At 40.1% G+C, this 16,421-nt stretch overlaps 1 protein-coding gene across 1 annotated transcript; it reads right to left on the bottom strand.

Moving 5' to 3' along the window:
* Nucleotides 1-189: 189 nt before the first annotated feature.
* LOC111322087 (uncharacterized) lies at nt 190-15,896 on the bottom strand. Its single transcript, XM_088742687.1, has 16 exons — nt 15,731-15,896; nt 14,983-15,095; nt 14,026-14,126; nt 13,231-13,305; nt 12,710-12,808; nt 11,302-11,357; nt 10,685-10,752; nt 10,060-10,324; nt 9,281-9,555; nt 8,380-8,572; nt 7,517-7,614; nt 5,348-6,406; nt 4,210-4,466; nt 3,408-3,554; nt 2,089-2,394; nt 190-1,636 (listed from the first exon to the last, which is right to left on the bottom strand). Exons 1-16 carry the CDS (start codon nt 15,798-15,800, stop codon nt 1,468-1,470), a joined length of 3,351 nt encoding a protein of 1,116 aa, XP_088598813.1. The 5' UTR covers nt 15,801-15,896; the 3' UTR covers nt 190-1,467.
* Nucleotides 15,897-16,421: the final 525 nt, after the last annotated feature.

Genomic DNA, 16,421 nt, shown 5'->3' with positions numbered 1-16,421 from the left:
GAGTTTCCACAGCACTTTCCAGGAGCACTTTCAAGGGGGAATGACAATTCTCTCGCCCCAGAGAACTGGGGCGGGAGACTTGGTCATTACCTTTTACATCCTAACATCAGTATTCACATTCTCGATACTGTTCTCCACATTTTTCCTTAGGTGCTGACTAGGAGAATTTGTTTAACAATCAAGACTCTCTTTAGTGATCATTTACTTTATTTTCCTGGCCTTAATGTGTGCCAGGGATTATGTTGTAAGGAGAAATTGGGTGCTATTCACTCTCAAGGGAAGGGGTGCTCTCAAAGAGTTCGAAATAACTCTCATTAGTATATACTAAAACAGTGGATAGCGTTGAAGGCGCGCTCTGATTGGCTAGTCAAACTCCGAATATCCTTTGCTATTTACCTCCGAGCAACTCGAAAAAAATAGCGTCCCGGTTTGCATCCGTGACAAGCGAAGAAATCACTCAAATCAATTTTGGGTGGTGTATATTATCTCACTGCCTTAGTATATACTAAAACAACTATTCACCTCAGTGTAGGTGGTTAGCGGTGGATATTTACCTCACTGCTTCGCTGCTCGGTAAATATCCACCACTTACAACCTCCACTTCGGTGTATAGTTGTTAAATATCCTAGCTTTTAAATAACCTCACAGAAGTTCAGTAAACTGCTGACGCTTTACAGGAGTGTATCCTTTCTTGTTTATCTGATCTACTATTTTACTGTACTGAGACATTCCCTATCGCAGGATTAGGTTTCACTCCCTCGGTGGGTACTGAAGAATAATACTCGCAACTATGCCCGCGTATCAGCCGCGATTTTCCTGCTCAGATCTGTTCAAAACTATCTATTCGTTTACGGAAGGTTTCCACCGAGGACGCTGTTTACCAATTTACTTCATGAATTACTAAGTCTTTAGTGTATGAAGCGGCACCCACAAATCATATGGAATTGATCCTTATTAGAGAAACAAATGACGTCTCAAACAGTGTTAAGAAGGCCTCGACGGCTATTATCATCGGGTTCTCTGCTTGATAGCACAAAGCTTAGAGCCAGTCAGTTGAAAAAGCAACGAATTCAAATAATAAATTCAACCTCTGACGTTAAATGTGTACTCCTTGTTCTTGACTTTTAATTGGGAAAGTCTTCAAAAATATCCAAGAGGATACCAGAAGTCACTCAAACAGTCGACTCTTGAGGAGTGTCTTCCCACTCGCTCTTTCGTATCCAAAGAGTACCAAGTGTTAGTAACCTTTCTACTGGGGTCCTTCGCAACTTTTTAGCTTACCGACAACCGATGTGGGCGCTTAGATCTTGCGTATTCTGACACGGAGCATTTTACCAGCGCACTTAATAAAATCTTCCTCGTCGCTTGGCGCACGTGTAGTTCAATTACCAAGCTCGACCACTTAAGTACACGTTTTAACAGCGTTTTATACTGAAACCATTATCAGATGACAAGAGAAACAGTGTGTTATCCCCAAGGCTTTGTAACAGCAAATGTAACCAGAGCCAAGAAAATTAGGAACAGAGACAGTGCAATAGCCTTGTCACGAGGCTCCCCTTGATAAGCTTCTGTTAAAGGAAAAAACAGCTCTTCTTTGCAGACTTCTCTGTAACATATTCCACTTAGATCCACCGTCCTAGCAAGAAAGGACACGACCACCATAAATGAAGGAAAAATTAAAAGGAAAATAGGAATTTTTTTCGTGTGTGCCTATGAAAGGCCCTGCGGGTTACCTATACAGACTAGACGAGTTGAAACAAAAAAAACCCTTTTTTTTCTAGGCCCAGCCTTTCGGCTTGAAGCGCGGAACGGTCCGAGTACATATTGGTCATGAGGATTTGTCCTAGTGATTCAGCTGCTTCTTGAAAATAATTTGCATTTTACGGTTTACCTGTTCAACGTGGGTCGTATAATTGCAGGAACATTTTAAACCCAACACTGTGGCACGCCGATTCATCGGCTGGAAAAACCAAAACTCCCGCCCCTCCCCCCTCTCTTATCGAAAATACCAGCTACACGAGGGAGAAAGATTGTTCAACAAAATGATGGACAATTCTCACAAAAAAAATACGGGTTTCTTTCTTTTACCTCTTTACTGGCTGCGGTTTTACGGAGGGAACCCTGATAAAAACAACCGAACTTGTCAGCATAAAGTACTGGAGAAGAGGAGCGTATTCTCTCGTGTCCGTGCCGTTCTCCGTGATACTCGAGTTCTGATTGGCTGGTGTAACCGATGAATTCGAAATATTGACACCGACCGAGGCACTTGCAGCTGACGGTGTGATTGCGGAGGGGCTGGGCACTACTTGTGTGACACTTGTGTTTGTTATGGGTGCAGAACAACTCAAACCGTAACCGCTGACACAACTAAGTCGCCAGGTGGTGTACTGGTATCTAACATAAATCATTGACATAAATACGAAAGAAGGGTGAGTGGGAAATATACTTAGAAGTTTATGATCGTTATCAAATTTTTCCCGCTTTCTATTGCGCAAAATTAGAACAGGCGACTCTTTTGTTTGAACAAACATCATTTTTATACATGTAAGCCGCTAGTGTAGAGTTAGTTTTCATTAAACACGCTGCTGTAAACTTTTTATATGTTTGCAACTAACAACTTAAGTAATACAGTATATGGTTTGAACCCGGGATAACATGTGTTTGTGGTTGTGTAGTCTGGTCCGGAGAAAGACTGTTGTCAATGGCGGTGACTGACGTTTCGACAACCAAGTCAAAGGACTGAGAGTTGTTGTCACTAGAGTTACTTATAAGTAAGTCCGGTTTGCATAAAGTGTGTAAACAATGTTTTGATTCGCTGGTAATGTTTGGTCGTTTCTTTTTTGTTCGTTTGCGGTGTAAACCGCCTCCCGATTAGCTCAATTGGTTAGAGCTCCGGACTGTTGTGCGGGAGGTCGAGGGTTCGAGCCCCGGCCGAACCAACACTCAAGGTCTTAAAATATCTGAGGAGAATGTGCTACCTTTCTATAATATCAAGAAATGGATAGACATTCTAGTCTTCTCGGATAAGGACGACTAAACCGTAAGTCCCGTCTCCTGCATCTATTAATTAGTTAATTTGGTTAGGCAACTCACTCATGAGATTACTGTGATGTGGTCTGGCCTGTTTACTGGGAATTGTGGGGGGGGGGAACCTTCAACTTCCTTTGATTGATATTGTAAACTGCTTGATGCAGTCCGGCTAAAGATCCCGAAAGTGTTGTAATGCGCATTTGATCATACTCAAATGTTAATTTGCGCAAATACAAATATTAAATAATTATTATTAAATGTCGTGAATAAGTCGTTTGTATGGTGCCGGTAATAGCTGACGCCTGTTGAGGAGAGTCTGTCGTTGAAAGTAGTTCTTGCTGAAGGTTAGGTATTGCAGGAGTTGAGGCTAGACTTACTTGATCCTTGTTCCCACTATTTCCATCTGGGGTACTCCTGCGTATTTTCCGGCTTCTGTCACCAGCATCTCAATTATCAGCCCGCTTGGGATTCCAGAACACGATCCGCTTTCTGAGAACTCGCCCGAGTTGTTGGTTATCGGTTCTCTAACAAGAAAATAACATAACTGGTTGCGATTCTACATTCATAAATCAAATTAAGAACAGCAAAAGCTCAACCCTGGTCAACTGCTAACGGCCAGAAATACAGGAGCTATTTATGAGTTCAAATGATTTTAAGCGATAACCTGTCTTGTGTCTTACTATGACGCAAAACTGTGATTAACTGAGAGACAGAGAGAGAGAGAGAGACTTTATTTCAAGAGGGTAGCACGTGTCAGTAGTTAAACTGATAATCCTGTGGCCCTCTATTAACCCACCCATCCCACCCCAGGGGAGGACATCCATCACACAGTAATCTCGTGTGTGGGAAATTTACGTCTCCTACCCCAACCCTGCAGGAGACAGGACCTCCATTTATTCGTCCCTATCCGAGAAGACTAGAATATCTAACCATTTCTTGATGTTATAGAAAGGTAGCAAATTCTTCTCAATTATTTTAAGACCCTGAGTGTTGCGTCCGGCCGGGGCTCGAACCCTCGACCTCCCGCACAGCAGTCCAGCACTCTATCCATTGAGCTAACCTGGAGGCAACCTTGGATAAACTAAACGGTCATCTTTTCATCTAAATACTTTTGGTAAACCTCGTATTGTCTCACGAACTGTGAGATCAAACTTGACCATCAGACAAAGGTCATGTCACCTTATAATTGGAAGCCAGTCGTCATGAACATCTAGGTCAACGTTGCCAGTGCGACCGACATGCGTAGCTTGAACCAGACGAGCCTGATGAGTTAATATTGTTTCGCGTAACAAAGAGCAGTTGCTGATGTCATCAAATGATAACATAACCGAACACCCTGAGAAGGCATCCTCTCCATAAAGAACTGGGGTGAGGGCTGAACCCGCACACACACCATCAGAGCCTGGTGACCAAAGTTGGATTTTTCCATCTGTGACCTTATGGAATATTAAAAATAACAAAATTTTGTAAGGTCACATTAAAAGTCTAGGGTGTCAACTTGCCTCTTTCGGCAGGATTTATCCAGTTTCTAAATTATAAAGAGGGGTTTAGCTACTCTGCCTGGATAGAGTGCTACTCCTTTACCGGAAACCCCAAGTCAAGCTTCTCTGGCAGACAACCAGTACCCATTGACAAGCTTTGGTGAAGAGAGGAACTAAAACAGTAGACTGTCTCCGGCGCGAACACAAAGCAATCGTCCACCGGGTCAAGGCTTGAAACACTACTCCTTGAAATTGTTGAACCAAGGTCCAGCGCGCAAACTGTAAAGCTCCTGCTCACACAAAAACTACTTAATTGTTTGTAAAGTGATACCTGGGTTATTCAACAACCACTTCATCGAATTACATGCGGATCAAGAACCCGGTTCTTCGTACGGCAAATAGCGTTAACGAGAGATTTAAAAAGAAACAGAGGTTTTGGTTTCTCGTACATGCAAGTATCTTTCTTTGCAAACTGCTAGCGAATAATGAGGGCTTACACCAAAGCAGCACTCTTCCCTAAAACTAAAATGATCGAATTCACACAAATACTGTTTTGGACACTAAATAACTCGAATCCATTCCGTGTCTTGTTTTAATTTTTGTTTTATTTTGTACGATTACATCCCGCCCAATCTTTGTTTCTTTTGTGGTCGATCAAAGTCAGGGACACCTGGGAGAACAGGCTGCTGAATGGTGTTCCCTGGTTAAATAAAGCTCATTATTATTATTATTATTATTATTATTATTATTACTATTATTATTACTATTATTATTATTATTATTATTATTATTATTATTATTATTATGTGACAAGACAGAGGCATTTGACAACATACCTCTCCTGTGCTGTTCAGCAGGCGGCCCAGCACTGGACGACCAAGTACGTAACCTGGGTTCCCTGAGCGCTGGACTGGAGCGCTTGAGGAGTTCGAAGAGTTTCGCAACGCGTGAAGAAATCTAACGGAAAAGCTCTGGCCGACAGAGTTGGTGAATGTATCAGATGTGACTAGCTGAGCCATATCTCTAGCTAATGGAATTGCAACGCTACCAAGCGTAATTCGCGCCTGCACAGCGTCAATTCGCCTTCCAGACCATGTAAACTCGTATTCGACTTTCGTTACTACATTAGAGCAGGTTCTTTTTGTTTTGTTAAAAAATGGTGCGGGAGGTAAAGTGTCGCCGACATCAAAGTTACACCTCGCGTCTCCCAATTTCTGAGCCGTCGTGGAAACATGGTCAGCGACATCTGTACAGAAATACTGTACTTCCGTACTCGATATCACAGGTATTTCCCCCACAGTGTCGCCAAGGCTCCCCTCTGCCAGAACTGCCGGGGGCATTGGACACGCTGGTTGACTGAGTTTATTAGGCATCAGATAATTCAACGCACTCCACGGTGACTGCGAATTACAAAGAGATTCTTCAGATTCAAAAACACATCCAGACGACACATCTTCAAGAAACCTTACAGCTGCATTCTGGACACATAAACCGTTGAAGACGGACTGTGGCAAGGAAAGGACGCCCAGTTTAGCTCTGGCATAATTTTTAGCTTCAGTGTTTGTGGCTGTTTTAATTGTTGTTCCTGCAGAGTAAAACCCGCTTGAAATACTCGTATGCCGTTCTTCGCTTTCAGAGAACGTAAATGCTTCTCTCTTTCTCTTTGCGGATAGCAAGTTAAACCCAGAGGAATCCTGCGCTAAGGGCGGGGAGGTCAGGTTGTAAAAGTAACTAATCAGAGGGTTGTTGTTAATGGTCACACACAACAAAGGTTGCCAATCAGTAGAGTCGGGCCAAGAGGCCTGGCAGCTAAACTGAAATGGCTTTTCTATCGTGGCGCCTCCGAAGAATCCTGGGATACACGTTGAACTTTCGTTTTCAACATCGCTGCAGTCCTGAAAAGAATGGGTTGTCATCAGATATGGATTGACTTTCTATTACACCAGCTATTGAAAGTTAAAAACCACTAAACATAGGAAACAAAAAGCAACAGAAGAGTACAATATAACGGACGTAAATCATATACCACAAATTTTGAAATCAACCAGCCAAGGTTTGTATTTTCATAAACTAGTCACGTTTTTCGCTCTTGTGAATTCACCCCCATCACGCTAAGTTAGTCCAGTCACGCAAATACAAGAAGTTCGCCTCCACGCCTTTTCAACCTTTGAATTTCCCTTACGAAAAACTTGTTCTTTCTCCAGATAAAATCATAATATATCACGATGAACATGCAAATTTCCTGCTGTACCTCACATATATTCGCGAGTACAACCAGTGAAGTGACTTGCAAATTTTCCCCAGAACTGGTAACCTAAAAAGCTATCCTACAAGTCGAAGCCAATCTCCATCAAAAAAAAAGTCGTTGCGCTTCGAGACTAGATAAAATTAACTTCCTTCCCAATTTTGTGTTGTCAATACTCTTTTTATTTTCTCATCGATGTAATTTTTTCTTTCTTTTTTCTCAACAAAGTGATGTACTGTAATGTACTGTAATGCGATTCTCGTGATGTATTGTAAAGTTGTTATTGTGCCACAATAAAAAAAGAAAAAAAAAAGAAAAAAAAAACATTAGATAAACAAAATCCTGGGTTTTTAGATCAAACTGTACCGAATATAACAACTTTACAAAATTAGAGATAGGCTTCTAATCAACAACTGGAGACCATCTCGCTTCGAGAGGGACATAAAAAAGACAGGAAAAGCTTGATTTCTGAAATGTTCAGGCCATGAACGAAATGAGATCGAGATGAGAACAGTATATGGTCGAAATAAATAGATTTTTTCTGGCATAGTGAAAACATCATTTTTATACGAGGAAGGACTCATAACAGGCGACCTCGTAGAGGTCAAACTCGTAGGGGGACGAACTCGCCGGAGACAAACTTGTAGGGGGGCAAACTTGTAGGGGGGTAAACTTGTAGGGGCCAAACTTGCAATGGGTTGAAACTTCCAGGATAAGTACGAACAGTTAAAACTTAATATTGAAAGGGTTAAACTATTACCTGGTCACAACAACATCCCGTGTCACAAGCCGCCTTCTTCAAATTACAAGGACAAGTCAGATCTATATCAGAGACCAGTGTGCTCTTTCTCACGCCACCTGCAGGTAAACATTCTCTATCGATAAATAACTTGACGATCACTTTGCAAATGGTATCTGTACTGAAACGAAGTTATTGAATTATGCGGCAAGAGGTTGCAGTGGTCGTGAAATTTTCCCAGACGCGATCTCAATTTCTGAATGCTTTCTCACGAGCATACCAAGTATGATACAGTATGTAGTTTCCACGAGGTAAGACCCGGAGACAAATACTCATTTACTCGTAATATTCCACTGAATACCCTTCGACAACCTTGCGCTTTTTAACTTGGTGCCGCGAACACAGCACAACAGGAAACAAAGGTACCGAACAGAAAAAACCTTGTAAACTCATCAAATACCTGGAACCTGCCTCAAGCCAGAGAATTAAGTTTTTGTAAGTTGGCCACCATAAAGCGTTTCTTAAGCTGACGTGTCGAGCTCTAGCGCTTAGTAAGAGCGAAGGGCTTACGAAGAGCTGACGAAGGGCTAACGAAACGCCCCAAAAAAGGGCTAAGGAAACTGTGGTGCCACGTCGGTGGTAGTGGGTGGGGGAGGGGGGCACTACAAGGTAATTTAGTTTAATCAACTGAATTGATAATGAAAATTGACCACAGTAGAGAGTTTCTAAAGCGTAACTTGCCCCCTTTTATTCAAGGAAAGACACGCGCGTGAGTTATATAGAACATGACACAAAATTCTAGACCTATGCTAAATATACTTGAACACTTTTGAAATTAATAGTGAATCACCGTCCGCCCCCTCGGCCCCCTGGCTTGTACTTACTTGTTATAATGTTCCAATCTATCGGTTGAAGTTTGCGCAGTTCAACCCAAAGGAAGGCCTCTGCTGATCGATTGGCATATAGAAGGCTCAACACTGTAGCCTGACCACAACAAGTGATTCGCACCAGGCCCTCCGTGCGCCTCGCAGGACTCTCACTTAAAGTTAATTCTAAAGTCTGGAATAGTTCACCTTTCTAAAGAGGGCAAAAAATTGAGGTTATGGACGTTTCAGTGAATGAAATGACAGGTAGAAACGATGACAATCCATATAACAAAATAACAACAAAATAGTCAAAAGAATTACCTATCTCCATGTAAGGTTTAAAGTGTGGTCGATACGCGACACGTGATTAGGCCCAAAATTCATACGTGACGTGTGAATTTTACAGAAAGGTAAAGGTAAGGTGAGATTTGGAGTTGTCCCTTTTTAAATCGTGGCTCGTGAAATACTTTTTATAGTACATGTGACGCGTGAATTTTTCTAAACTTCGTGAGTGGAACGGGATCAGATTTCCCTCCCCCCCCCCCCTCCTTTACTACAGTTGTTCGCTTGCTTGGATTAATTTTAAATAGGGTCAGCATGAAAGCATGCTCAGTCCGGAATCTTACCTACAAACCCTCAAAGATAGTCTCGGTAATTAACTCCAAGGGAAAACGTTCTACTCCTTCAGGGGGATTAGTACAGCCAAGCGTGGGCCTCTTGACACATGTTGTGCAAAGCCAAACAAAAAAGGCAAGAACACGAAAGATAACATAGAATGCAGAAGATAGTTAGATCCTAAGTCACCCTCAACTTGCATCAAAAACTTCCCAAAATCCATGAGTACAAGAGCGATACATGTTGAACTTTCTTCTACAAAGACAGGGCCTTTTCAAATGGTTTGAACAAAGTTCATTCCCACCTGGAACTGAATGTCTTTCTTGTTCAGTTGTATTTCCACGGAACTGTTAGTAAAAGTTACTTTATCTTTAGTAGGACCGGAACACACTTCTGAAGTGTTCTGTAAATCTGTCCCACGTGGTACAACATCTACTGAACACGTGACGTCCACAAGGTCCTCAGCTGGTTTGTCTAGTGCCAAGACCGCGCTAAATCTCCCGCTAGGTACCCGGATGAAGCCCACTGGCGGGAGAATCCGCAAAGGGGAAACATCCATAGCAAACGTCACAGTGGGTCCTGAGGGTAGACAGTAACCACATGATAATTCAAAAAGTCACGGGAACCACTAAAAGTAGTATTCGGGGGAAAATACGCAACTTAAAAATGGTGCTCAGACAAGAACTCCTGAATTAGACTTATAAACACTTCCTTCGACAGAACCGAATGGTGAAAGCTGTCTTAAAAGTTAGACGCACATTCTAACAATCAAAATGCTGAAATCCTTTTTAATTTTACCAACAAAATAATGAAACCTCCTTTACCTAGAATTCCTGTGGATATGTAGCAAACCTTATACGTTTTACTGAATACGTGCACTTCTATTCAAATACTTTATGGTCTATTTTTCCGTCCTTGGCTATTAACTATGTCCAAAGCGCCCTATCTCAAACTTTTTTTGTTTCCAGTGTTGAGAGAGACAGATGGTACCATCTCATCTTTAGTTTCCCACAGATTTTCGCCCACGCTAGAAAAGCTGGGTGCAATAAACTGCGTGTAGTATAGCGATAAACATTTTATTACCTGCTGAATTGTTGAAAAAATACTGATGCACTACCCTGTCAGGAGAGAGCACATCAACGCTCCTTTTCTTTCTGTCTCTACCCACAGTCACTGTTGATGTTGTTAATGGTACACTTGTCGGTGAAGGTGAAGTCACAGAAGTCCCACTTACTCTGCTGGTAGCCTTGTTGACTGCTGAGGATACTGGTGATGCTGTCCTGTTAGAGGAATCTGCTCTGCATATCACTTGCACAGGGTTACCAACTGATACTAATTCGTAAGACACCTTTAGAACCAAACCAATGAGAATCAAGTCAAGGAAAGGATGCCGAAGTAAGCAGAATAATGAGGGAACATGTGAACTTTGATAACAGAGAAATGAGATGATTACTTTCCAAGTGTTTTTTGTAACAAGCAGTTGTCAACTCAGTGTTGGAAGTAATCCACCACTGCATTTCTAGTTGGTTTGGTTTTACTTTTTGTCACTAAATGAATAATCTGGTGAAACTTATGAACATTTTCTTTTCATCAAGATCAGCAAGTTCATAGTACGTACCATATCATACAAATTAATAAGACAGTCCAGTTTATAGCATCTAGCAACTAGAAAGAACAATTGGCTGTACTCTAAAAATTCACTTAACACCTGAGCTTTGGAAGCACCAACATCAACACTTGTCTCTGTAAACTTTATCTGTAGCACTGAAGAGTCGCCTAACAAGGGTGAAGATAAACAGATAACACATTGGATGAAACTACCTTTTCATACAGTCACAAAATATTTTAACATCCATTCCCTAAAAATGGTTTGTGTTTCCAAAATAGAAATGAAAAATATGTGTTTGGGCCTTGGCTACTGTGACAGTCAGAGATAGGTAACATAATTATCTCAATGAAAGATGTTTTTCATCTTGTCACAAAGATGTCACAAAGACAAAAATTCTTACTTCCCACACAAAATTGAACATTAGACCATTAGATTCTTTATGACAAAACCACCAATTAGAAAATTACATTCACACTGTCCAATCACATTATTTTTAAGGGCCAAGACAGATTGCATTTCTCTTAGTTAAATTTGTATCACTTTTAGTTAAAGGAGCTAGAGGGCTGCTGGTTTTTCAGACCCATGATGAAAATGCAAAGACATCAGGGCTGTGAAAAGGAGAAACATACAGCTGTTCAAAGCTCTAACAAAACAGATAGCTTTGAAGGCAAATAGACTCCAGTCTCTCTTACTCTGTAAGAGGCAAACATACTTACCATCCGCCTCAATGGGAGTACACTGGACAACAACAGATGAACCTTTAATCTCCTCACTGAAGAAGAAAGCAGATTTTATGATTTGATTTTAAAATATGAGGAGCATATAATGTAACCTAATATAGATAACTTATTTATTATTGATGACGTGGGAAGTGGTTGCCATAACTTCCAAGAAATGAGGCTCATGTATTAAATGCTTGACCGAAAAAAAAGAAATAAGTGAGAAAATTAGGTAAAAATAAAACATAAAATATGTAACATAATATATAAAATATGTGAGGATCCTAATAGAGTATATAAATTTATTAGTATTTGAAAAGTAGATAAGAATAAAAATGATCAATCAAATTCCTTAGCAGGAGTGACAGAAGCACCCCTTAAAACCAGTATGACTTAGGACTCAGATTGATTTTTCCAGGACTCCAAATTTCATCTTAAACCTTTTCATTCCCAAGATTTCAAAATCAATTTTCCTTTGGTCTATATGTATTCCTTATAACATAAATTCTGAAAACTTTATGGCTTAAGTTAAGCAGATTTCCAGGACTTTCCAGAAACTATAGCCTTTTCCAGGACTTCTCAGTCCTAGAAATTGTCGATTTCAAATTCCAGGACTTTCCACTTTTTCCAGGACCAGTACAAATCCTGTATATAGTCTACAGTCCCCACTTTATGCCATCATAAGACTCTCTGTCCCAAGAATTCACAGACAGGACTTTTTGTCAACCCACATCAATATTTAAATCAAATGTTGCACTGATTATTTTTAGAACTGTGTAAGATGAAACTTGTAGATCATTACCTCAGTCAATAATTGTTACACAGTGAAAATCCTAATGGGTCTAATGGTAACACTTCAATAGTGTCATTTGAAAGTACTACAGTCATTTAGTATAATTTCAGAGATGAGCAAAGAGTTTCCCGCAATCTGATTGGTCGAGCGGTTCCTTATATGACGCTATATAAACCACTCCACGCAGTTTATATAAAATGTTAAAAATGTTAATAAATGTTACTAAATTGTTATGATTTTAGAAATTTCTCTGTTGTTCAGCTCTGAAATTATACTAAAACAATTATTCGCCTCAGGTTCGGTGAAAATTGTCGAATAATCCCCTCAACTTCGTCTCGGGGATTATTTGACGATATTCACCTCGCCTCTGGCGAATAATTATTAATTATTTCATGTATTTCATTCATAATGGGTCTGATGGTAACACTTCAGTACTGTCATTTAAAAGAACCACATTCACATATCCCGTGTGCCTTGAACTGTTTGTGCTTATATCCATTTCTTTATAAGTTGTCTAATGAACATTACTGTAAGCCTTACTCAGCAACATGTCTAGGTTGTTCTTCTGCAATTAACCAATATTATAACACTACAAGTACATTATACGTTCACCTGAACTGCACTTGGAAAGATGATTTAGGAAGATATCTCTTTAGTAATACAACATCTGGGCAAACATGGACAGTTGGTGCCTTAGTAACATGCAGCAATCTGAAAAAAATAATCAGCACAACTTATGCAACAACAGCTTTATGACACTGACTTTCAAATAAGTGTCTTTTACATGGAGAAAAATATTCTGGGAGATAAAAAAAAATTAACCAACCATTCCCACCAATTCTTCAGGGGACTCTCCAGAAAACCATATCTCTTCAATAAGATGCCATTATTACAGCACTGAATTATAACAGAACCCATCTGTCACAGTAGTTGTTGCAATTTTTACACGTAAATTAGCTAATTTGAACAAATTTGAGTGCAAACATTATCCAATTCCTCTTCCTTCGGGTATAACTTTATCATAATGTATGTAGTTCAGCCTCCTCTCCAATGTCTCGGTGTATCTTGCTGACATTTTTTCTTTTTTTTCTAAACTTTAAAAAAAGGAATAATAGATAATCAAAAACAATTACGCATTGTTTCCTGTTGATTCCTCTTCACTCTGTCCAGAGCACTGGATTGTAACAGGCCGACCAGGTGATATTATCCTGCAAAAGAAATACAGTGTACATTATAAATATCTGGTGACCTGAGTCATTTACATATAGTTAACCCCTAACCTCACAAGAGCCAATGGTTAATTCTCCCCTCTAGCACATTTCCTTGTAAAATAGTATAAAAAATTTGGTGTTAGATGAGGATAACAACTTCTACCTGCTTAGTTTGAGTATTCTCATGATCTGTTTGGTGCATAATGTATGGATACTACATGGAGAAGTTACTTGTTCATCCCTTTTGGGAGTTAAAGGGTTAAGCTGATCATATTTTATCACTTATTCACCTTTAACACTCTGGAAAAACTATGAGATTGTGTTGACCAAAATAAAACAAATCAACTGAGCATTAAAATGTAATTTGGTTTATCAACTGAGTTGATAATGCAAAGGGTTTCTGAAGCTAATGTTTTAAGTATCAAGCCATTGAAGGAGGGATAGGGCTCTGATGAAAGGCTAATGCTCGATTAGAAAGTTAGAATACCAGGCTTTGCTATTTGAATGCATCTGCATGGGACCATGACACAATGCAATTTGGAAGCTAGTTGTGTGTAGAAATAAAACATAGTAAATCCCTGCATATTTATTGCCCATTCTTGTTAGTCATTAAGTTTACATCAAGTACACTACATTACTTTCTGACAACTGATATATTTGGAGTATAAAATGAAACCTTGCAGTTGCACTGTATCATAATGTTGTATAAATTCACACCTGAATTTAACTTGTGTACAACCAACAGGTGCAGAGGAATTAATAAATTCTACACTTGTCAAGCCAGGACCAGTTTCCAAAGTGCTGCAAATGACTGTAACCTTAATACAAATTTTGATATCAGCATAACTCTTTAATAAAAGTGACGAACTTTACCAGTGTCTTATCCTATTACCAGCCAGATCACTTATGTGAACTAATCAGGGACACAAGTAGCATTGATGCAATGTTTCAATCAGGTGAGATGATCTTTGCAAAGAAAATAACTAAAGATAATTGGGGGATTCAAATACTCCTTCAAAGAAAGCAGAAAACTAGGAAGAACTCCACCCACATGTGACACAGGCATGGTTATTAATTCTAGTGGGCAGAGAGGGGTGAAGGGGGGAGAGGGAGAAAAGGGAAAAGGGGGAGGGGAGAGAGGGAGGGGGAAAAGGGAAAGAGAGAGGGAGAGAGGGAGAGGGGAAAAGGGAAAGAGAGGAGGAAAGGGGAAAACAGGGAAAGGGGGAGAGGGGGAGAGGGTGAGAGGGAGAAAGGGAGAGAGGGGTTAAGGGTAAAGAGGGAGAAAGAAATAGAGGGGAAAAGGGGGGAGAGGGAGGAGAGGGGGAGAAGGGAAAGTGGGGGAAGAAGGGAGAGAGGGGAAAAAGGGATGAGAGGGAGAAGAGGGAGGAAATGGGGAAGAGTGGGGAGAGAGAGAGAGAGAGAGAGAGAGAGAGAGAGAGAGAGAGAGAGAGAGCCTAAACTTTTTTGTACACCAGCCAGTTCCTCTTGGATATACTTGACATGCACCTGCACTGGTTTTGCTTGTTATCAAGCAATAACATGTCACAACGAACAACACAATAATAATGTCTTCCACCCAGTTCCTAAATCGATGAAAGCAAAAAGTAGAATTATCTGGAAATTTTGATCACATCCCTCCATAAAATGCAAAATTGTTGCTCATAGCAAACTTACAGGTATAGAAACAAAATCTCCTGTCAATTGTACTTGTAATGATCCTTCTTGAACATTCTCAGGTACAACAATTATACCTTCCTGGAAGTTTGTCAAGTTAATATTTACCTTCCCTATAGAGTTGGAAAGCAAAATAAAAAGTCTTTTAAGTTCAGCCAGTTATTAGAAATACAGAAATTACCTGATGAATAACATCACTGGCAAGCAAAAGACAGAGTGTGCAACATCAAATGGGAAAACAAATTAATGGAGAGTATTGGGTTCCTAGGAAAAATATCGTCTGCACATACCGAAAAAACAAGTGTTACTTTCTCAATACCAACAGCAAGATTAAGTATTATGTTTCCTGCACATGTGATACAACAATTTATCATTTATCATGTATCTTTACGTGCGAGCATCAGAATCAATGAAGGATGTATTTGGAATACATCTTTCATAAATAATTTGGTTAAAATACTCTACGTCTGGTAGTCTGAAAACCTAGCAACTCTACGGCATGCACTGGCCAAAAAAATTCGTCCATTGAAAACCAAAGTAAGTTTTGTAATCGCTTGATATTTCTGAACAAGCATCTGATTCTATTAAGGATTTCCAATTAATTATTAGGAGAAATTCTGTAAAGATTTGTGAATGCCAGACAAGGAATAATTTAAAAAACCTGTCCGGCTGCTAGACATACAGAAGTATATAAACACATACAGACTCACAGGCTTTATAGAATACAAACTCCGGTGTCTTGGCTTACCTCCAAACACCGATTGCAGAAGGTATTTTGGGAAAAGAACAAACGTGAATAAAAACCATAGCTTAGTCATCGTTTTGACTACTACGGAGACAACTTCACAGCTCTTGGTCAAGAATTACTATACTTAATATTCCTCCGTCGAGACGCCGCCATCTTAAAAATACTCATGGTGAGTATATTACAATTCTAATTACATGAATAGCTCGTTCCCTACAAGAAATTACCGCTGACTCTATATTCCGCGCTCGTTCTTCTTTTCTTTCTTTTTTTCGAAAGGGGTATCAAATGGTCTTGGCGAGCATTTGCGAGCATGTGAGCAGTGTATTTATTTTTGCGAGAACGAGCAGTTGTCAAATTTTTCTTGCAATCAGCGAGCACTTTAGAAAATACAGATGGCGAGCAGTGAGCACTTTAGAAAAATACAGATGACGAGCAGCGAACACTTAGAGTACTTCGTAAATTTTCCGCAAGCCGGAATCTCTCTTTTATTAATAGGATACGTTGTTTTGCGCCAGGTAATAGCTAATAATCTGGCTGACACTTCCAAAACTGAACAATAGGTGCAAAGCTAGGGTGGTTCAACCAGTCCCAGCATCTTACAGCCAACTGGGCCCCACTTGTTTCACATGAGTCAGTCAGGGTGGACGCTCAAGAACTTCAAGAGCTCTAAAGGAGATGTACCAGATCCAAA

Source organism: Stylophora pistillata, chromosome 13, assembly GCF_964205215.1.
Source record: "Stylophora pistillata chromosome 13, jaStyPist1.2, whole genome shotgun sequence".
Classification (NCBI taxonomy): Eukaryota; Metazoa; Cnidaria; class Anthozoa; order Scleractinia; family Pocilloporidae; genus Stylophora; species Stylophora pistillata.
This window is presented reverse-complemented; position numbering and strand designations above follow the sequence as displayed.